Source organism: Dysidea avara, chromosome 6 (assembly GCF_963678975.1).
Source record: "Dysidea avara chromosome 6, odDysAvar1.4, whole genome shotgun sequence".
Taxonomy (NCBI): domain Eukaryota; kingdom Metazoa; phylum Porifera; class Demospongiae; order Dictyoceratida; family Dysideidae; genus Dysidea; species Dysidea avara.
The window spans coordinates 11,782,398-11,804,585 of NC_089277.1; the positions used below are offsets into that span (position 1 = coordinate 11,782,398).

General features: G+C 38.1%; 2 protein-coding genes and 1 long non-coding RNA gene across 13 annotated transcripts; 2 read left to right on the forward strand and 1 right to left on the reverse strand.

Moving 5' to 3' along the window:
- Positions 1-880: 880 nt before the first annotated feature.
- On the forward strand, positions 881-6,553 carry LOC136257864 (uncharacterized). 6 transcript variants are annotated; one of them, XR_010702227.1, is made up of 6 exons: positions 4,893-4,907; positions 4,956-5,010; positions 5,065-5,193; positions 5,769-5,958; positions 6,025-6,154; positions 6,211-6,553. It is a non-coding gene; the product is annotated as an uncharacterized lncRNA (long non-coding RNA). The 6 variants fall into 6 exon arrangements; XR_010702225.1 differs by adding an exon at positions 3,080-3,851 and having other exon boundaries at positions 3,909-5,193; XR_010702226.1 differs by having other exon boundaries at positions 4,956-5,193.
- A 1,935-nt stretch (positions 6,554-8,488) lies between these two features.
- Positions 8,489-21,328, forward strand: LOC136257727 (uncharacterized). Of its 6 annotated transcripts, none has more exons than XM_066051014.1 (5): positions 16,865-17,038; positions 18,387-18,433; positions 18,691-20,784; positions 20,845-20,971; positions 21,028-21,328. In XM_066051014.1, the coding sequence occupies exons 3-5, from the start codon at positions 20,634-20,636 to the stop codon at positions 21,224-21,226; spliced, it is 477 nt and encodes a 158-aa protein (XP_065907086.1). In that variant the 5' UTR covers positions 16,865-17,038; positions 18,387-18,433; positions 18,691-20,633; the 3' UTR covers positions 21,227-21,328. The 6 variants fall into 6 exon arrangements, with proteins under 6 accessions (XP_065907088.1, XP_065907086.1, XP_065907087.1 ...); XM_066051015.1 differs by lacking the exon at positions 18,387-18,433 and having other exon boundaries at positions 18,691-18,861; positions 20,280-20,784; XM_066051017.1 differs by lacking the exon at positions 18,387-18,433 and having other exon boundaries at positions 18,691-18,861; positions 20,595-20,784.
- LOC136259239 (uncharacterized) lies at positions 11,412-15,959 on the reverse strand. Its single transcript, XM_066052728.1, has 11 exons — positions 15,839-15,959; positions 14,665-14,829; positions 14,374-14,585; positions 14,186-14,320; positions 13,947-14,081; positions 13,718-13,852; positions 13,296-13,605; positions 11,949-12,011; positions 11,767-11,900; positions 11,593-11,640; positions 11,412-11,545 (listed from the first exon to the last, which is right to left on the reverse strand). The coding sequence occupies exons 1-10, from the start codon at positions 15,957-15,959 to the stop codon at positions 11,599-11,601; spliced, it is 1,452 nt and encodes a 483-aa protein (XP_065908800.1). The 3' UTR covers positions 11,412-11,545; positions 11,593-11,598.
- Positions 21,329-22,188: the final 860 nt, after the last annotated feature.

Genomic DNA, 22,188 nt, shown 5'->3' on the forward strand with positions numbered 1-22,188 from the left:
ATAACAAATTACTTTACGTTAGCCACAGCTTTTGCTGCAGTCCTAGCACACTGCTGACAGGATGACACGTTCACTCACTTCACTCGGCGAAATCAAATGCCACGTATTGCATGAAACTGATTCCACCTGTCTTTCTTGCTAGCAGAACTTGTAAGCTTGTGACTAATCCGCCTGACTGACTGATAAAGTTAAAAAAAAAAAAAGACTACACTGCCGTACTAAGATCGATCTAGTGTGATCGACTCGAGAAAATAAACTTGGTAAAATAAACTTGGTACATTTAACACTTTATCACCTCGTGGGCAGTAGGTTCGTAGCGTCATCTGGTCTCCTTTGTCACTTGTGAGTTGCGACTCCTGCCGCGGCGAGGTCCTTAGAGCGGGTCACTCTTCAGATTCGAAAATGTTCTATCACGTGAGTAATCTAGAAGTGTGTCTCTAATATTTTCGTTCGGTGGATTCACGATCGAGTTGAATGTTGTGCGTGCGCGTTCACTAGCAACCTCTGGTGATACCGCGTAGTAGCGCACATAATTTAGTCATTTGCGTGTCGTTTAATACTGGTAAGCTTGTGACGGAGGTTTAAAAAAAACCACTACGGTGATGGCGGGAGGGCAGATGCCTCCCCTTGCCCCCCTTGGCTACGCCTCTGCTACAGGTTTGTAAGTTAAGGTTAACCCATATTGTGCTTTGTTTAGATACTGAAATTGCAAATTAATATAGGATGGCCTTTTTAGCGCATCCATATTCTTCATCATCATCCCACTGTACCGGGGTTTTCAAGTCCGTTGTCCTATGTATTTTGGCGCATGCGCTTAGCAGTGCGAAAGAAATGGCAGATTCAAGTGAGATCAAGTAACTGTATGTGCCCTATTATGATGGATGATTGTAAATGTGGTAAAACTATTACTCACTGTGTTGTTGTGACTCCTTTATCACCAGTGAATGGCCCTTCGGTTAGTAGGTTTTTAGCGCATGCGCAATTATAATAGGACAACGGACTTGAAAACCCCGGTACACAGGTCACGCCTTGACCACCAGAACACCTGCGCACAGGTGTTCACACTGTGTTTACTTTGCGGCAACACCAGATGGCACATGGCAACAGTGACTCGCACAGTCATCACTCTGCTGCTATATGCAGTACATCCATTCTCCTTAGAGGAGTCTGAGACAGCAGGGAGTCTCACATAGATTATCTGCCTTTAGGCCCCCCCCCAACTTTGGCCTTTGTCAGAAAGAATCTGGAGGGCTGGAGACGCCTCTCCATCCCTCCTAGCTCTTTCAACACCCAAGCATCAAGGCAAATATCTAATGTTCCTACTTTGGGCCCCCTCAAACTTCTAAGGCTATCTACCATGGCAGACGAGACTCCCTGCACTTACCAAACCTCCTCAATCAAGTGAATGCAGGAGCCAACACAACTAGAGCAGAAGAGAGCACAGTGTCTGAACAAGGTGAGGGTGTGTAACTGTACATTAATATCCTGCAAAATTGTTCTTCAATGAATTAACATTGGAGGGAGTTAACAACATTTTAAGGGATACATGTTGTTGACTAATCTGTTGGTATACAGATGAATTGCTGAGGTGGAATGGAATATCATTATACAACTGATTATTTTGTAGATTTCAACCAAGTCACTACTATAATTATTAGGCTGCCTAAGGCAGTACAAAAAGTGCAGATTTAAATAGACAATTAAGTCTTTCTTCATAATTCAACAATTTCAGAATCAACTTTGTTGTTCTTTATACACTTTCATGTTCTTTGCTAGATATACACAAGGCACAGTAGTCTGAGTGAATGAATATGATTTGGTAAGATAAAAAGAGTCTTTTGTAAGATGTTTAAATGTTTGCCTTATCAACCCTAAAATTTCATGGATTTTGCAGATATATCACAATGAAGAGTGAAATCTGGTTTTGATGTCAACCACACACCTATGAAATTATAAATCTTTTCACTAGACATTAGAAAACTCATCAATATTTGAACTGTGATCAGATACCGAATATTCATAAGATCATACTTAAGTATAAATTTGTTATATGTATGGTCAAGTCACCCTTTACTCATTTCTTAAGGCTGACTTCACTTACTCCAATACAATGCAGAATTGGAAAATTGGAATTCACGAATTCCAATATACAAAAAAGCAATATGGAAAAGAATAAGCGCTTGGCACGCTGCGTATGCCAAGCACTTATTCTTTTCCGTATTGCTTTTTTGTACATTGGTTTGGCACGAAAGTACACGGACTGGGTCCTACAGACCTTCAGCACTTGTGCTGTAAAGCCTTAATGAATAAATAAATAAATGAACGTGAGGTTGGTGATGTCTATACAATGATAGTAACTTCTTTAACCACTGAACACAGGCTTTCCTGAAACAACATGCATTGCCCTTGTTATGATTGGTCCAAGTTCCTTACACAAAAGGCATGACATACTATATACACACGTGTTTCTATGGGAAAATACCCACTTGGTCCCAGGCTGTGTGGTTCCTAAGGCATAATTTTCCTAGACTGCAAGTAGTGTGGGGATCAAACCACCACCTGGATTGAGATTTTATTTTGTGATCAATAAATTGTCAGTTGTAAGTTTCTAACTCCCTGCTGATGTCTTTCTGTATTACTATGTGAGAAACCATAAACTGAAGTTACATCAATCAGCCAAATATTCTAAGTGGTTTTCTCTGAAACCTTCTGGCAGTGTAACATGAGTACATGCTTTTCACTGTTTGCTAGCAGACCAGAGTCATAATGAATGTAATGTCTATACAATCAGGAGCTTATAAGCTCCTGTGATACAATGATAGCTTCTTTCACCACTGAACACAGGTTTTCCTGAAACAACATGATTTCCCTTGTTATGATTGGTCCGACTTCCTTACACAAATGACATGACATACTATGTACACATGTGTCTCTACAGTAAAAATGGAATATATCCACTAGGTCCAGCCAGGCTGTGTGGTTCCTAAGGCACTTGCCTAAACTGCAAGGAGTGTGGGGGATCAAGCCACCACCTGGATTGAGATTTTATTTTGTGATCAATAAATTGTCAGTTGTAAGTTTCTAACTCCCTGCTGATGTCTTTCTGTATTACTATGTGAGAAACCATAAACTGAAGTTACATCAATCAGCCAAATATTCTAAGTGGTTTTCTCTGAAACCTTCTGGCAGTGTAACACGAGTACATGCTTTTCACTGTTTGCTAGCAGACCACAGTCATAATGAATGTAATGTCTATACAATCAGGAGCTTATAAGCTCCTGTGATACAATGATAGCTTCTTTCACCACTGAACACAGGCTTTCCTGAAACAACATGATTTCCCTTGTTATGATTGGTCCGACTTCCTTACACAAAGACATGACATACTATGTACACATGTGTCTCTACAGTAAAAATGGCCACTAGGTCCAGCCAGGCTGTGTGGTTCCTAAGACACTTGCCTAGACTGCAAGTAGTGTGGGGGATCAAGCCACCACCTGGATTGAGATCTTATATTTGTAATCAATAAATTGTCAGTTGTAAGTTTCTAACTACCTGCTGATGTCTTTCAATATCTACTATGTGAGAAACTATAAACTGAAGTTACATCAATCAGCCGATTATTCTAAGTGGTTTTCTCTGAAACCTCTGGCAGTGTAACATGATTGAGTACATGTTTTTTCACAGTTTGCTAGCAGACCACAGTCATAACGAATGTGATGTCTATGCAATCAGGAGCTTATAAGCTCCTGTGATACAATGATTGTAGTTTCTTTCACCACTGAACACAGGCTTTCCTGAAACAACATGATTTCCCTTGTTATGATTGGTCCGACTTCCTTACACAAAAGGCATGACATACTATGTACACATGTGTTTCTACAGTAAAAATGGAATATGTCCACTAGGTCCGGCCAGGCTGTGTGGTTCCTAAGGCACTTGCCTAGACTGCAAGTAGTGTGGGGGATCAAGCCACCACCTGGATTGAGATCTTATTTTTGTAATCAATAAATTGTCAGTTGTAAGTTTCTAACTCCCTGCTGATGTCTTTCAATATCTACTATGTGAGAAACCACAAACTGAAGTTACATCAATCAACTGATTATTCTAAGTGGTTTTCTCTGAAACCTCTGGCAGTGTAACATGAGTACATGTTTTTTCACTGTTTGCTAGCAGACCATGCACAGTCATAATGAATGTGATGTCTATGCAATCAGGAGCTTATAAGCTCCTGTGATACAATGATAGTAGCTTCTTTCACCACTGAACACAGGTTTTCTTGAAACAGCATTGCCCTTGGTTATATACAACAAAGAAACGTGGATTTAATACTATAGCTACTTGCTCATTAGTTAAGAATGATAAGTGTTCAACTAAAACTTTTCAACCTCAAAAGTTAAGTTAATGTAGAAGAAGTTTAGGTTCACTAGCAAATATGAAGTCAAAAGGACCTGATAAAAGTACTTTCAAGAACTGAAATCTGGCATTTTGAGCCATTTTGTTCATATTATTATTATTTTTTCACTGATCTATGAAACCCTGTTCACTTTTGGGGGATAAAACTACATAGCTTTCCTTCCTATGAATTTCTTCATGTCCATGACCTATATTTTTATATGCATATTGTAATGATAACATCCATTCTAGAGCAAATTTGCTTCACTCTGCCATTGATCTGATTTAGTCTCTGTAAAGGTAACGTCACCGTGTTAATATTATGTATTAATAAATTACATCTTCATTTGGAAACTTTATTTTATTACCTGTATTTCAACCACAGTAGTATTAAGTTCATACCAGAGCAGCAATGTTGTTGTGTACCACTGTGTACTTGACATATACATATCAGAAAAGCCATATTATTGCTGATGAATCAAAGCTGTATAGTTCAAAGTACCATTTTTTCAGTGAGTACATTTTGCCAAATTAAATTTTTGCTAACTGTAATTTTATAGCAATTCGCCAAATATTAGTTTCGCCAATAATCGTTGTTATACGGTACATTCAATTGTAAGGAAACAATACACTGTTGTTTGTGCTATAACTCTAGTCTGATTATATTAGCTGACTACTTAACAGCTACTGGACATGATGACTGACTTGACATACATGTTTAGTACTGTATAGCTAATATCAAGCACCACCAGCACCACTTATTATCCTGTTAGCTGTCCATAAATGGATTTATAAAAAGTAAACAGATTAGTGTAAAAATAATCTTTTTAAATTAAAACATGGGAATAAGAGATCACTTAAAGTAAAGAAATAAGACTCAAACAGGCAAGCCAACATGTTAAATACACATGCAGAGATCTTTCCCTTAGTCTCTACTACTATCCCAAATAGAGATCTCTGTGTGCATTCCCATGTTTTAAATTTTAAATTATTATTACTATATATGATGTCTTATCATTATACGTAGCTTCACTTTACAAGATACAATTGGCATTAAGTGACTATAGCAACACCCTCAACACTAGCTGCATAATGCTAAAGAGGAGACAGTTTTATTAAATATGCATGTAAATAAATATATGTAACCATACAAACACTTCATCTCTTCCCACAAATAGAAGCCACATAAACAGTTAGTTACTGTACGTACTGTACACAGAAACCATAACATGCCACTTTGAAGGTTTTTCCACTGAATACAGTTTGATGGGATTTCCACTCAATGCACGCCACTCATGCATGATATCATTCCCAATGTGACGTCTCTCAACTGATATATAAACCATGAAGTATAGTAATCTGTTTCATTTCAGGTTGGTTGCAATTAATTGGTGGCTCAGTTTCTGTTTATAATGTTCCTGAGGATAACATTTTCTATTCTATGTCTGGTGGTGCTTTTCCAACTGACAGCAGCTTCACTCTCACCATCGCATGATGAAAAAACTGTACAAGATGCAGGACAGATGGCGTTGAAGGTCTACAATAACACCCTGAATTCTCCAGGTAAGTATCAAGAAAGCTGTAACTGTTACTTAGAATTGAATTTGCAATGCGCTGTGTATTGTATAGGTTATGAAAAAGGCTGCTGCCCAGTCATTGCCAAAACATCATCATTAATCAGACCATTCAGTGGGTACAGGGTTCAAGTTTCCCTTATAATAAGCTGGGGTACCTGCAGCAGTTATGATACTGGATATCAGTAAGTAAATTGACATTCTTTTGCTGTGGGTGTGAACATTATGCTTGAACATACAGATATCAAGTAGACTGGGGTGATGGTTCAGCCGCAGACATTGCCACATTCTCTAGTCTTACAAATGTCAATATTCAGCACCAGTATTCCAGATATGATGCAATATATGTGGTGACAGCTTACTACTGCTCAAATCCACCACCAAAACAATATGATTGCTGTGATACCATGCAACAGGAGGTTTATGTCTCATACACTGGTTAGGAGGACGCATCTGAATCTGGACTGAATTTGAACATTTCATGTAGTTAGAATATTGTATGCACATAAATTAAGTTAAGCTATCTATGCACACAAATGTTATTACTATTTGAATGTGTTCATGCATGTATACTATTAAATATACACCGTATTGCCTCGAATTGCGGCCGGTCTCGTATAAACGCCGGGTTTCGTTTAGTAGCCGGGGGGTAAAAGCACAACTACAGAAATAAACACCGGGGTCTCGAATAAACGCCGGGTACTTTTAAGTTTCTAATAAATTTGGGCAGTACCACCTGGTTTGCACCTGATATCGAATGGCAAAGCGGAAAGCTTCTTATGATATTACCTTCAAGTTAAAAGCTGTAAAGTTTGCCGAAGAACACAGTAAGGAAGGTTCCGCACGACATTTCAATGTTGATGCCAAACGAATCCGTGAATGGTGTAAGCAAAAGGACTCATTTACAGAACAAAAGAAGAAAGGCAACAGCTCTCGAAAAAGGCTTACAGGAGCCGGCCGAAAAGTAGACGATGTTGAAATGGAAGAAGAGCTTTTCGATTGGATTGTTGAAATGCGCGGACAAAATCTTCGGATTTCGTTGAGGATGATACAAATAAGGGCCAAGGAATTGTCCAGTTCTGATTGCTTTAAGGCAAGTCGTGGGTGGTTGTATCGCTTTCTGAAACGCAAGAACTTATCTTTGAGGAGGAGGACTACTTTGGCTCAGTCAACACCAGCTGATTGCATTCCAAAGCTGGTAAATTTTGTCCTTCATTTACGACATCTTATGATAAAATCCAGCTTTAGTGAACAAAATATAATTGCCATGGATGAAACTGCATGCTGGATGGACATGCCATCAGACACTACCGTCACATTTTCTGGTTCACGTTCTGTGCCTCTGAAGACGACTGGAAATGAAAAGAACCACTTCACAGTGGTGTTATCAGCTAGGGCTAGTGGCATGAAGTTGAAGCCTTATATAGTTTTTAAAGGAAAAGGTACTAGGTTGATCAAAGCACTAGAAAAGATCCCTGGTATTGTTGTCCGATTCAGTGCGAATGGCTGGATGAACGATGCGCTTACAGTGGACTATTTGCAAAGCATTGTTGGTGCACTAAGCTTTGGTCAGAGGCTCCTTGTTTGGGACTCGTACAAGTGTCACATAAGCAGTACCGTCAAAGCAGAGGTTTCTCGATTGCGACTCAAAACAGCAATTGTGCCAGGTGGTTGTACAAAATACATTCAAGCCCCTGATGTGGTATGGAATGCAGCTTTCAAGAGCAAAGTTAGGAGTCGGTATGATGCATGGATGGCTGATTCAGCTGGTCACCAATTCACACGTGGTGGCAATTTGAAGGCACCTTCCAGAGTTTTGCTTTGTGAATGGATAAAATCTAGCTGGGCGGAAATTTCCTGTGAGACCATTAAGGCTTCCTTCAAGTCTTGTGGTATTACAACAGCCACTAGTGGTGCAGAAGATAATCTCATTCACTGCTTTAAGGAAGGCCAACCATGTGCAGATGGGAAGTCGATGCTAGATGAGAAATCACGCCAGTTATTACAACGATTGCAGGATGGCGACATCGATCCGTTTTCAGAGGAAGATGAAGAAGAAGCTGAAAGTAATGAAGTTAGAATAGATGAAGATTTAGACGAAGATTCAGAAACAACCAGCAGCGACAATGACAGTAGTGAGTGACGGCAGTGCTCAGGACCATAGCTAGTTACTGCATGTATTCTATGTACAATACATCATTTTCAGTGTGATTTTCTTATCATGTATATACTGTACCATATTCTAATCATGTTCAATCATTAATATAAATTATTGATTTTTGCCAATAACAACATGCATACATTTCAGTCAATCTTTGTCAGTATCAGCCTCTGCAAGGAGCTTCTTTAGTTTTTTTTACATGCTTTGAAGGCCCACAGTAAATATATTTGCAAGGTACTTCTAGGCCTTTTCCTTTCTTCCTTCTTCCAGTAATACGACAGTATACAGAGCCCCCATGTGAAATAAAACGCCACGTGATCATTGCAAAATTTTCTGGAATGTGGCCTACTATCTGGTGATCTTTAATTACAGCTACGGCGAAATCATCATATGGATTGCTGTACTCTTGTTCGAGGTAGAGTTGCTCTCCTATTACTGGTGTCCATACTGTTATATAAACATGGTGGCCTCGAACCACGCTATAGATTTCGTAGTCTGCTTCACTTCGTAGTCTACTCGCTTCACTCGTCTCACCAGCTGCCATGGTCTTCTAAACTCACCAGAGCTAATAAACGCCGGTCTCGTATAGTAGCCGGGGTTAAAAGTTGCTTGAAGGAAATAAACGCCCGGGCCGTAATTCGAGGCAATACGGTATATATATATATATAAAGTTGATCTTTACAAGTATGAATGTATCCATGTATACATTCTTAGCTACATACCTTCAATCCTGATGAATTGACTACTGTATTGCCTCAGATAATGGCCCGGGCATTTATTTCTTTCAAGCAACTTTTTACCCCAGCCGCTATACTAAATGAGACCAGTATTTATATACCTGATCAGCATTCACGAGTCAACTTCATACCTTGGTGCTGTATTCTCCTGGACTCTTGATGTTTCCTTCAGCATATTTCACAGATTCAAGCTTAAAAGGAGCAATTAAAACATTCTTCGCTTCATCGTTTATAACACTGTCCAGAATTGTTAAAAATAATAACTGAACTATAGTATGTACAAGTTGAACTGGATCCTGAAAAACAGCTAAAAATAAAAAGTGGATTTTTCTCAAGAAAATTTACATTTCAGCCAACCAGATGACTAGTGCATGGTGATGGCAAAAATGTCAACAACAGACATGTGTGGTTTGACTGCAATACAAGCTCAGGAAAGGGGTCTGTCACGGAAAAATCGGTCCGGGTAAAATTGGTCCGCCCAGACCAATTTTAGATCCCAAAACTGGTCCGGCCAGACCAAATTTGGTCGACCAAAATCGGTCCTACCGGACCAGTTTTAGTATCCAAAATTGGTCCTCCCTGGCCAAAATAGGTCCGAGGCCTAGGCTACGCCTGATTGAATTCAACGAGATGATTCTAGTCATCGCAGGCCCACAAGGACAGCACCGGCATATATTAGCTATCAAAAGTCCGCCGTATGACACTGTGACAGTACCGTAGTGGTTTAGCTCAAGCGGCGGCTATTTCTCCGAGTCGGAAACACGATCACGCTCGTGTCACTGTCCTTTGACTAGCTATAAAAGGCTCAGACTTTGACTGACTAACAAACAAGGTAGCTAATATATTATAGTCACCACAAGAACTAAACCATGCATCACTAGGGAGATGTTGAACCAATTAGTCAGCCAATTAGTAGCTATACATGAATTAAATTCATGCATGGTATAAAGTGCATGATAATTATAGCTATGTTGCTGGGATAATAAGGATTTCATGTAGTACAGTGTGTGTGTAATGACAAAACGTTTAATCAACAACAAAGTAAGCACTTCTAGTTCTATTAGAAAAGCATTCCAAACATTCAAACTTTCTGTCCTTTACATCTTCTAATTGAACTTGAGCACAAATGGTGTGGCTCCATGATTTGCATCGGTCACATTTAACCTATGGTGTTTGGCTAAACTGTTGTCCAGTACTAAGCGGATAAGACATACTCACCCAATCTACGTAATCTGGATGGTCTATGCTTTCATCACCTACTCCACACAAAATGCATCTGTCACTCATGTCAGCTACATAAAATGAATGTACTGTAAATAAGACTATATACAGGAATGTGTATAGCTTGAATACCTGAATAAGAGAGTAATGTGACTCCAATATACATCCGAATCCTCATCACATCTAAGCTGACTAGCTGAGATTCATTTATCCGTTCTGACAGCATCAGCTGCTCAGCCATCTATATTAAAACATATACAGCATTGTCTTTACAACTCCACAACTTTTGTCATACCTTTAAACAGTAAATTCCACAGCTAGTAGTATCATACTGAACACGCTTTCCCAACTGTATTACTTTGAACTTGTCAATGCTGATAAGGTCTGTTCCTAGGAAGTTATTTCTTGTCTTGAAATATTTTCTACATTAATTAAAATGTTGACAAATCAAAATGCATGCTGGCTGATTTATGCATGCAGAACTAACTTTAGTGCACTAAAAGTGCCACGAGCACAACGACTTGGTCCATATGGATCCAGGTGATAATAGGATCCTCTTTCTAAGTCTATTGCCTGTGCAGGTTGATTTAGCCAATGCACAAATGAAAGTATAATTATGTATGCATCAACTCACAATAAGGACCCAGTGATTCTTGCCTTGATTGTATGCACCAGCAACTAATTTTTTAGAGGTTAACACTTCCTATGTAGATATATAGCCTTTGTATAATTGTTTCATATGTATAGTGAATATATGTACCTTTGATAATAGGTGTGAAGAAATGTTCACAGCAGCACGGTTAATGATGGCTGTCAGTGAAAATGTTCCGATAACAGAACAATTCCCATGGATATTTGCAATCAATCGTAGGTATCCATTGACGATCTAGAATACAATACAGGTAGCTTATAGCACATCATGCATACAATGGATATGGTTATTATCTCACCTCATCATTGATGTAAGTGTTGGGTTTCAATGTGTGAAAACTCCCATGGTGTATAGTAAATCTACCAATTCTTGCCTTAACTGCATGACTTGGCTGTCCTTTTAGAATGTTTTCCAGTTGCTGGCATTCATAATTAAAGCAAACAATTTGGTAATTATTTTTCACATGCAATTACGTTTTGGCTACCTTGTTAGTGGTGGTTGAGGAAGTGGCATAAACTATACGATTGGCCAGGATGGCATTAGTAGCAGTAGAATTAGTTGGGATTGCAGTAGTAGTAGTGGCTGGAATAGTGGTGGCAATAAAATTGGATTGAATAGTAGTTGTAGTTGTGGCGGTAGAACCGGCTGGAATAACAGCAGTTGTGGTGACAGTAGAACTGGCTGGAATAGCAGTAGTGGTATTAAAACTGGTTGGAATAGCCGTAGTAGTGGTGGTAGTAGAACTGGCTGGGATAGCGGTAGAATTTGCAGGGATATTGGTATTGGCAAGCATGTACACATCATTCTGTGAGTAAACATAATAGTAACATATTTATATGGTGAAATCCTTACCTGTGTCTAGTCTGTTTTCACTTTAGCCACTCTTTGAACATTTTCATTCTATATATATGTGCACAATGTAAACTGTAATATGAGCATGGACAAATAACATTACACTGTTGCAGAGCTACAACATACTTAACGCACATGATCGTATCTGGAGTTATGTGTATAATCCTAACTTACCTTGAGAAGCCTACGTTTCTTCTTTCTTGGTTTTTGTTGCTTTGTCACATCATCATCTTCAGAAAATTGAAGTTTTCTTTTGCACTTATCGGTGCCTCTTGGTGAGTCCAAAATCAATGCAACAAAATTCTTTCCTAGTGTAATTATTATAAAGTATGAATGATACATGTAAGGGTGCATACCTTTATCATCAGATGCTTTAGTACTTTGCCCTTTAGGTGTGGTTTGAGCAACTCTAACATGAGCTGAAAATATACAGTTTGCATGACAACACCTGGACTTTTAAAAAGGGTCTTTTAGTTGCATATACTAGGTAACCCATAACTCAAGGTGTCAATAAGGTATCAGTTTTCAATTTGGTCAGAATGTATTCGTAACACTACCATTATTGCTGATGTAATTTCAAAGTTGATAATCAAAGTCAAGAAGAGTTATACATTAGTCAAATTTGGAAATTTGAAAAGGGTATAAAACTTCCTTTTCCACATTTAAAAATTTAGGCAAATCTAAAGGTAGTAAAACCCCAACTGTAGATATTATTTACTTATAATGCTTTTTGAAGCAGGAGAACCTGCATCAAAGGTCTGTGAGTAACCTGTGCCCACAGCCAGAGATGCACACCTATACATTACAATTACTTATTACTTAACTATATATATATATATATGTAGAATAACTACTGTACATATACTTATTACTAGCTAGTTTGCAGATCAATGTCAGTAATTAAAGAGGGAGAAAATTGGTGGAGATAGGTTGTCTTGAGCATTGGTGGCATGGACATAAGAGATGAAATGAACAGGATTGATCAGAATTGAAGTTAGTTGTAAAATGATCCCAATACTCACTGGCAGATCAAGAATGGGAAAATACCCCCCTCACCTTGTGAAGGAGCCAGCCATACTTCTGATTAATACTAAACTTTACGAATGTCAGATCAAGATCAGTGTCATATAGCACATTGTACTAGCATTTGTTACAGAAACAAAAGTGAACCAAGCTATGAAATTGTAACCCAACACCTTCGTGCATACTAAGTGCCTCTAAAAATAATTATGGTGTTGCTGTTGTTTAAAACATTCAGAGCCTTTTTTAAGACTTCATGACCATTTGCACAATAATTATGTCGAAAATCAACAGGGAGACACTACTAAGAGGTGATTATTTGGTGCTTCAAAATGCAGCAACTTACAAAAGAACCTAGTTCTCCCCAACCACCTACAACTTAGCTTGTTCGTACCCCCTCCCCTTGCCAGCTCCTGGATCTGCACCTGATACTATTGATGGATCTACTGTAAATCAGGAAACTTTTGTCACAGAAAATTTTTGTCTTAAAATTTCAACGCAGCAAAATTCATAATCGATGAAATTTACAAAATAGCTTAACATTGTATGTGCAAATTATTTTTATAGCTAGTTAAAAATAATTCCATTGATTTTATTTTAGTTGATACAGCCAGCAACAAAAATTTTTTGACAACAAAATTTTCCTGATTAATGGTACTTTACAGACAAATTAATTTTTGTACCTTTAGGGTACATATCTGGCAAATGCACAATGGGTGATAGTGGGTGGCCATCTCCAAAGAATGTCGGAAAAAAGCCACCAGCTTTATTAGGTGTACTAACATCTACTGGTTGATCTTCAGGCCTATTCTTATCACAGAAACAGGATTCTAGGGAATCCAAGGAAACACTTAGGTTGTTAAGAAATGCAACATCTCCTTGCAATAAAGTGGTGGTACTATGAATGATGAATGGATCATGATCATTGGCTGCAGATTGAGTGACTGATTGACATTGAATGCTACCATCTTCCTTGGTAACACTATCAGATCCCTAAGTAAAGAAATAATATTACATACAGCTTTGCAAACTTACTGGTTTAATAACTTGCACAATGTGTAGGGGATAAGTGCTGCTTGAGATGGGCAACATTTATCCTACTCACCTCTTGTAGTAAGTTTCCAGAGCAAATAGAATCATTGCCCACTTGTTGACTGATTGACTGAGACTGAGAACTTTGGTTAGAATCACAATCCTTGAATGGAGTCTTACTATCTTCCTTGGTCACACTATCAGATCCCTGAGTAACGAAATAATATTACATATAGCTTTGCAAACTTTTAATAACTAGAGGATAAGTGCTGCTTAAGATGGGCACCATTTATCCTACTCACCTGTTGTAGTAAGTTCCCAGAGCAAATATAATCATTGGCTGCATGTTGACTAATTGACTGAGATTGAGACCTTTGGTTAGAATCGCAATCCTTAAATGGAGTGTGACTGTCTTCCTTGGTAACACCATCAGATCTCTAAGTAAGGAAATAATTATTATTGCAAACTTACTGGTTTAATAACTTACACAATGTGTAGGGGATAAGTGCTGCTTATGATGGGGACTGTTTATCCTACTCACCTCTTGTAGTAAGTTCCCAGAGCAAATAGAATCATAGCTTGCATGTTGAATTGACTGAGATTGAGACCTTAGGTTACAATCAAAATCCTTAAATGGAATGTGACTGTCTTCCTGGGTTGTGGTGTCAGCGGGTCCCTGAGTAATGAAATAAATATCAATACCTTTGCAATATTGGGCTTATAACTTACTGAATATATAGGGGATAAGTACTGTTTGAGGTGAGCACCATTTATCCGACTGATCTCATTTGAATTATCTTCTGCTTGCAATGAGTAGAGTCCACGACCCAGAGATTTGGTGATAATGTAGGGACCTCTCCACTTGTAGTCTAGTTTCCCACCCTTTCTTTTCTTTCGATTGAAATCTCTAACAAGCACTTTTGCTCCAACTGAGAAACTTCCTATGTTTACATAATAAACAGGAGTTAAGCAGCTATACACAGATGATTATAGTACATGATTTACTCGCATGTGTCTCACCTGGCTTAAAATGTCGTTTATCATAGTGTAGTTCCTGTTTCAGCTGTGCTTTTGTGATGTTGTTCTTAGCTGCTTCAAGCACCTTTTGATGCTCTTCTCTAGCTTCACTTATTGGATAATCTTTAGCCTTGTTGTACTGATCTAAAAGTAGCCCTGCATCTTTTTCTCCATTTCAATATCAATCGGGAGCAAAGCTTTCCTTCCAAACATCAACTCGAATGGTGTATATTGGGTTGACTCATGGCATGCTGTGTTGTTGTATGCATAAACACATGTATCAAGGTATTCTTCCCAAGAATCTTTCTTTTCCTCCACAAACTTCACTAGCATGCTCTGCAGAGTTTGGTTAAATCTCTCATCCAGGCCATTTGCCTATATCAGAGTACATAGTATTATACTTATATTGAAACACGACTAGCCAAATGATAGAAGAGAAGGCAAGAGCTAATAATAGTAGGGAGGGAGAGTATCCAACGCTCAATAGACCTGTGTTAAATGAGTGCATATAGCATTCCAGATATCACCATAAATTTTTGTATTTTCTCAATGTTCAAGCGGAAATATTTTCTTTAGCTGAATACAAGTATACTTGTGGCACATATCTACTCCAGCATGCGTATCCAATAGTCTCTTGAGTGATGAGAGATTGAAAAGGTGGTCTCTAGCGAGAAGAGCAAAGAGAAGAGTTATTGGTGTGTCCATGAATGAAGATTACTGGGGGCCTTGCTTTTGACCAACATCATCAGTAGAAGCTTCTCAATAAATGTCTGCCGTGATGTGGAGGAAGAAATACCTGTCCAAGAATCGAGCGCTCCTTCAACTGAAACTAGTGTGTCACGTACTGTCGAAGAAATGGCAAAGTTTACTCTTCCGGATCCAGAGTTGCAGTTCTCCATTGGATTCACGCTCAACAAGAGCAAACAGATATGCTACCCAGCGAGACACGCTACCCAGCAAGACATGCACAAATGTCAATACTTGATATCGATTCTGTGGATGTATCCATTACTTGCAGCAGCGTTAATTGCAAAGGTTCTCTAATCTTTGATTTTGTTAACACATCTGGCAAAGAAGCCATTCGTTCTACACGCCCATTTAACACAGGCCTATTGAGCATTGGATACTCTCCCTCCCTGCTATTATTAACTCTTGGTTAAGGCATACAATATATTACCTGGGGATGGTAAGGTGTTGTTAAAATATGTCTTATCTTCAATTTTTTTCATCAGCTCACTATTTAATTTGTTGTTAAACTCTGACTCTTGATCAGTTGTTATCAGTCTGGGTATGCCCATTCTCATAAAAAGCTATACACCAGTAGTAATAATAGAAATACATAAGCGTAATTATCATATAATTATTACACAGTAGGTTATGCTATTATGCACCTCGAATAAACTTCAACTGCAGTCTTATTGGGAGTTGCAAATGCTTCCACCCACTTTGTGAAATAATCACTGATAGTCAAAATGTAACAATTTCCTAGAAAACAGAAATGTGCAAGTGTAAATTTAAAAAAAAAAACACTATAGCTACCAGAGGGGGACTTGTGAGCAATTGGTCCAATAAAGTCTATTCCTATGTGGTGCCATGGTGATTTGACTGGCACTGGATGCAACTCCGGAGTCACAATATCAAGCTTTCTGTTCATTTTTTGGCAGACATTGCATCGTTTGACCTGCATGTAGTATTGCGTGAATCTATTATACATTAATTATAAAGTGGAACATCAGTTATCTGAACGCCTTGGGATCAGGGATGGTCCATAAGTCTGAAGCTAAGTGTGAAACTGAAATTAAGTGTGTCATAAGTGTGAAACTGTGTATAGGTCAATAGCCTAATAATAACATAGGTAAAAATAACAGCCATTTTCAACTACCCTAATAGAACATGCATCACTACTCTAATAGAGCAGTCATATTTTGTAGTTCGGTTAGATAAGTGGGGTCTGGAATACTGAGATCCCACTGTATCACACAGCTGTAAACATGTACAAAACTAGATAGTAGCTAGTGTGACACTTACCACATCCTCTATATCCTTTGTCATACCATACCACGTGAACCTCTCTGTTACCCTAGCAAGAATTTTCTTAAATCCCAAGTGCCCAGATGTAGCATCACTATGACAAGCTAGGAGAATTCTTAGCTGCTCCTCTTTGCTTCTGATGTATCTCAGTTGAATGTTACCCTATAAACTAGAGTTGCACCGATAATCGGTTGAATAATCGGTAACAGCCGATATAAGGTGATTTTGCAAGTATCGGTATCGGCTACAAAGAGGAAGTTATTTGCCGATAACCTAAACCCACAATCAATCATTAACGACAGTAATAAACATGTGACAGAATTAAAAGAAAGCAGTGAATGCAGTGGTAAGTGGTAAACATTTATTTGCTGTACTTGTTTATAACTATTTAGGCTTGTTTATGTGTGAATAGTGTGGCTGCAAGGCTATAATAGGCTGTGTATATTTATCGGCCGCCCACGCAATCAACCAATCACTATTTGGAAAGGGTCTGGAATCCCACCAAAACTCCGTTTGAGAAGCTGACTTAGGTGTTTTATAACTACTTGGCTTTCATTTCCATGTAAGGGGTTAGTGGCACACTGGTAGCAAACATTGTAGAATTGGCTGCCCACGCAAGTAATTAAATTATGTTATACACGCACATAAACTTTAGATGATTTTTGCTCCTTCTCCCCTGACCTACAGAATAGAAGAATATCGGTAAATATCAGCATATCGGCTACAGGAATGAGTGAAACATCGGTATCGGTAAAAGTGAAAATATGCATATCGGTGCAACACTACTATAAACACCAGAATTCACGATCACAACTCTGTATCACCTAGCTAGCTACCTTTCCCTTTCGCTTCTTGGTTAAATACATTTCTCCATCGACAACTGTAAGCTTCAAAGCTTTCTTTCTGATAATCCTTTTGCCATTTTCTGAAGTTCCATCAGCATACCGTTTCTCTGTTATATACAGGTAAACTTTATCCAAAAGTTCGTCCTCTTCGTTGAAATCAGACATTCCAGACTCATAGGCCAGCCAACAAGATCAGCTCAACTTGTAAACGTCCGCAGTAACCCAACAACACAGCAAAATGATCGTTACAGATACTCAACCAGTGAAGTGACAAACGTACACGTGGCTCAAAAAGCTAGCCTATGCAAAAAATCTCGTACACCCATATAAGGCATGCACCAGGTTGCGCTAAAACTCGCATCGCCAAGTCGTGGCTAGTCAGTTGTAAACTCCAAGTCAGTTAGGTGAGCAATCACATTATGAGCTAGATAGCTAACAAATTTAAGCACCCGGGTAGCACCAGGCGTACCTATATTGGTCTGGACCAATTTTTACCAGGCCGGACCATTTTTAGGTGCCAAAACTGGTCCGGCCGGACCAATTTTTGTCGACCAAAACTGGTCCGGCCGGACCATTTTTTTCCCCGGACCAAAATTTTCGTTACAGGTCAAAAGGAAAAAAAAGGCACTGTGCTTTTATGGCTTCCATAGGAAATGTATGGTGGAAACTTTGATTGGCCATAAATATTGTCGGGTTTAATTTTCAGCGGGTCAAGCAGTGCTACCAAATTTCAAGATAGTCATCCGTGAGTTATTAAATGTTTTTGAGGATCCAGCTCAGCACGTATATACTATAGATGTTTATTTGAGACCCAGTGTTTATTTTTGTTATGATGCTGTATACCCCCAGCGACTAAATTGGACCAGGCATTTATACAAGACCGGCCGTAATTCGAGGTAATACAGTATACTATAAATGCATATATGCAGCATAGAATAGTCACCCAATTAATCCTATCATTATAAACTCACAGATTCTGCCCCAGTATTATTCTCCATAGCCATGCAGCTATAGTTAGCTAATGGTTAATTTATCGCAATCAGTATTGTAACAATAATAGTCTATATTCCCAACTAATTTACACAGTCTTTGGCTTGTATAATATTATAGTACATTATAGGTTCTAAACACGCATGTCTTTTTCTCTTGACAGCTGTATGATTTCATCCATCAAATAATTCAGTGATTCCAACACTCCACAGATGCATACAAAAATTCCCAGGCTGTGTGGTTCCTAAGGCACTTTCCTAGACTGCAAGTAGTGTGGGGATCAAGCCACCACCTGGATTGAGATATTATTTTTGTAATCAATAAATTGTCAGTTGTAAGTTTCTAACTCCCTGCTGATGTCTTTCGGTGTCACCTACATGAGAAACTATAAACTAAAGTTACATCAATCAGCCAACTCTGTGTGGTTTTCTCTGAAACTTTCTGGCAGTGTAACATGTGTAAATGTTTTTCACTGTTAGCAGACCACAGCATAATGAACGTAATGTCTATACAATCAGGAGCTTATACAATGATAGTAGCTTCTTTCGCCACAGAACACAGGATTTCTCGAAACAACATTTCCCTTGTTGTGATTGGTTATATACAAAAAAGAAACATGGATTTAATACTATAGCTACTTACTCATTAGTTAATAATTATAGGAATGATAAGTGTTTAACTAAAACTTTTCAACCTCAAAAAAAGCCTTAGAAGATAATTTAGAAGAAGTTTAGGCCCATTAGCAAATATGAAGTCAAAAGGACCTGATAAAAGTACTTTTTTAAAGAACTGAAATCTGTCATATTGAACCATTTTGTTAATATATTATTATTTTTTCACTGATCTATATACAGGAAAAATCTGTTCACTTTTGGGGGATAAAACTACATAGCTTTCCTTCCTTCCTATGTCTTTCTTCATGTCCAGAGCAGCAATGCTGTTGTGTTGTTGTGTACCACCACATACTTGACGTAATACGTAATATTATCAGAAAAGCCATAAATTATTGTTGCTGATAAATTAAAGCTGTATATAGTACAAAGTACCAATTTTTCAGTGAGAGCACATTAAATTTTCACCAATGCAGTTTTATAGCAAGTCACCAAAATTACAATAATTGTTGTTATACGGCACATTCAATTATAATTAAGGAAACAATACACTGGTGTTTGTGGTATAAATTATATTAGCTGACTACTTAACAGCTACTGGACATGATGACTGACTTGACATACATGTTTAGTACTGTGTAGCTAATATCAAGCACCACCAGCACCTCTTATTATCCTGTTAGCTATCCATAAATGGATTTATAAAAAGTAAAAAAATTAGTATAAAAATAATTTTAAAAAATTGAAACATGGGAATAAGAGATCACTGAAAAAAGTAAAGAAATAAGAGTCAGACAAGCCAACATGTTAAACACACATGCAGAGATCTTCGGCTATAATTGGACTCAAATAAACATCACACACTGAGAAGCATTCTCAGTACTTATCTGCCCCTGAAAACGTTTTTCACTTAGTCTCAACAGTATATCCATTGAGCCCAAGTAGAGGTCTCTGTGTGCATTCCCATGTTTTAGTTTTCAAATTATTATTATCTCTGATCATTATACGTAGCTTCACTTTACAAGATACAATTGGCATATAACACCCTCAACACTAGGTGCAAAAGACAAATAAGGAGACAGTTTTATTAAATATGCATGTAAATAATTTTTGAAATGTATATAACCTTACAAACACACAGGTCAGTGAGAGGTCAATCAACATGTTACCGATGTTACTGAGGAGCAATGTTGTAACATACCTACGTACTTGTTTACATTGGTTGGTTCTTACTGGTCTTCTTAACTAATTACTTTTAACAACCCTATGTACCCACATCAACATAACTACCATACCTACTGTACACAGAAACCATAACATGCCACTTTGAAGATTTTTCCACTGAATGCAATTAAACAGTTTGATGGGCTTTCCACTCATGCATGATATCATCCCAAATGTGACGCCTCTCAACTGATATATAAACCATCAAGTATAGTATTCTGCTTCATTTCAGGTTGGTTGTAATTAATTGGTAGCTCAGTTTCTGTTTAAAATGTTCCTGAGGATAATGCCTTCTATTTTATGTCTGGTGGTGCTTTTCCAACTGACAGCAGCTTCACTCTCATCATCACATGATGAAAAAACTGTACAAGATGCAAAACAGATGGTGTTGAAGGTGTTGAATGACACCCTGGATTCTCCAGGTAAGTATCAAGAAAGTCTGTTACTTATAACTAACTTGCAATACGCTGTGTATTGTGTAGGGTGTGAAGGCTGCTGCCCAGTCATTGCCAAAACATCATCATTAATCAGACTATTCAGTGGGTACAGGGTTCAAGTTTCCCTTATAATAAGCTGGGGTACCTGCAGCAGTAGTGATACTGGATATCAGTAAGTAAATTGACATTCTTTTGCTGTCGGTGTGAACATTATGTTTGAACATATAGATATCAAGTGGACTGGGGTGATGGTTCAGCTGCAGACATTGACACATTCTCTACTCTTAGAAATGTCAATGTTGAGCACCAGTATCCCAGCTATAATTCAAAATACTTGGTGACAGCTTATTATTGCTCAAATCCATCAAAACAATATGATTGCTGTGATACCATGCAACAGGAGGTTTATGTCTCATATACTGGTTAGGAGAACATATCTGAATCTGGAACACTGCATGCAGTTAGAATAGTTACATGCACATAAATTAAGTACGTACACAAATGTTATATTATTTATTGTTACTATTTGAATGTGTGCATGGCTGCATGCATGTATACTATTAAAAAAAAAAATATATATATATATATATGTATATATAAAGTTGATCACAAGTATGAATGCATCCATGTATACATCCATAGCTACATACCTTCAATCAAGATGAATCAACTACCATATTGTCTCGAATTATGCCCCAGGCATTTATTTCTTTCAAGCAACTGTTTACCCTGGCTATACTAAACGAGACTGGCATTTATATACCTGATCAGCATTCACGAGTCAACTTCATACCTTGGTGCTGTACTCTCCTGGATGTTTCCCTCAGCATATTTCACAGATTCAAGCTTAAAAGGAACTCTGTAAAACGTTCTTCACTTTATCATTTATAACACCATCCGGAATTGTTAAAAATAATGACTGCAAATATAGTATGTACAACTGAGTTGAGCTGGATCCTGAAAAACAGCTAAAAATAAAAAGTGGATTTTTTCTCAAGAAAATTAACATTTCAGCCAACCAGATGACTAGTGGTGATGGCAAAAATGTCAACAATACACACTTGTGGTTTGACTGCAATACCATAGACTCTGGTTATTAGGCACACATGGTTATTAAGCACATACTGCCTGTTAAGTGCATATGGTAGACTTGTGCTAGACACCTGTTTGTTAAGCACATACAGTTGAAATCGCCTCTGCAACCTCGTACTACATATTATTATTATTACTATTATTACTAAGACCGCGTCACATACAACCAAGTACATACACCAACGTTGCAGCCTACCCATTGGGCAAGTATAAACAGTGCCATAGGCAGCACTCAGAGCAGTGTGCGTGTACCGGGGGAAATGATACATATGCGTACGTACACAGGCAAGGGAGTTT

Bases quoted from the DNA above. Each gene is read 5' to 3' on its own strand.
- LOC136259239 (XM_066052728.1), bottom strand. From the start codon at position 15,959: ATGGGCATACCCAGACTGATAACAACTGATCAAGAGTCAGAGTTTAAC. The intron at 14,586-14,664 runs GTGAGACACATG...ATGTAAACATAG, and splicing joins TAAACGACATTTTAAGCCAG to GAAGTTTCTCAGTTGGAGCA. The intron at 12,012-13,295 runs GTACAAAAATTA...GTATATTTTCAG, and splicing joins GCCAGATATGTACCCTAAAG to CTCATGTTAGAGTTGCTCAA.
- LOC136257727 (XM_066051016.1), top strand. From the start codon at position 20,634: ATGTTCCTGAGGATAATGCCTTCTATTTTATGTCTGGTGGTGCTTTTC. The intron at 20,785-20,844 runs GTAAGTATCAAG...TGTATTGTGTAG, and splicing joins TGACACCCTGGATTCTCCAG to GGTGTGAAGGCTGCTGCCCA. The intron at 20,972-21,027 runs GTAAGTAAATTG...TTGAACATATAG, and splicing joins AGTAGTGATACTGGATATCA to ATATCAAGTGGACTGGGGTG.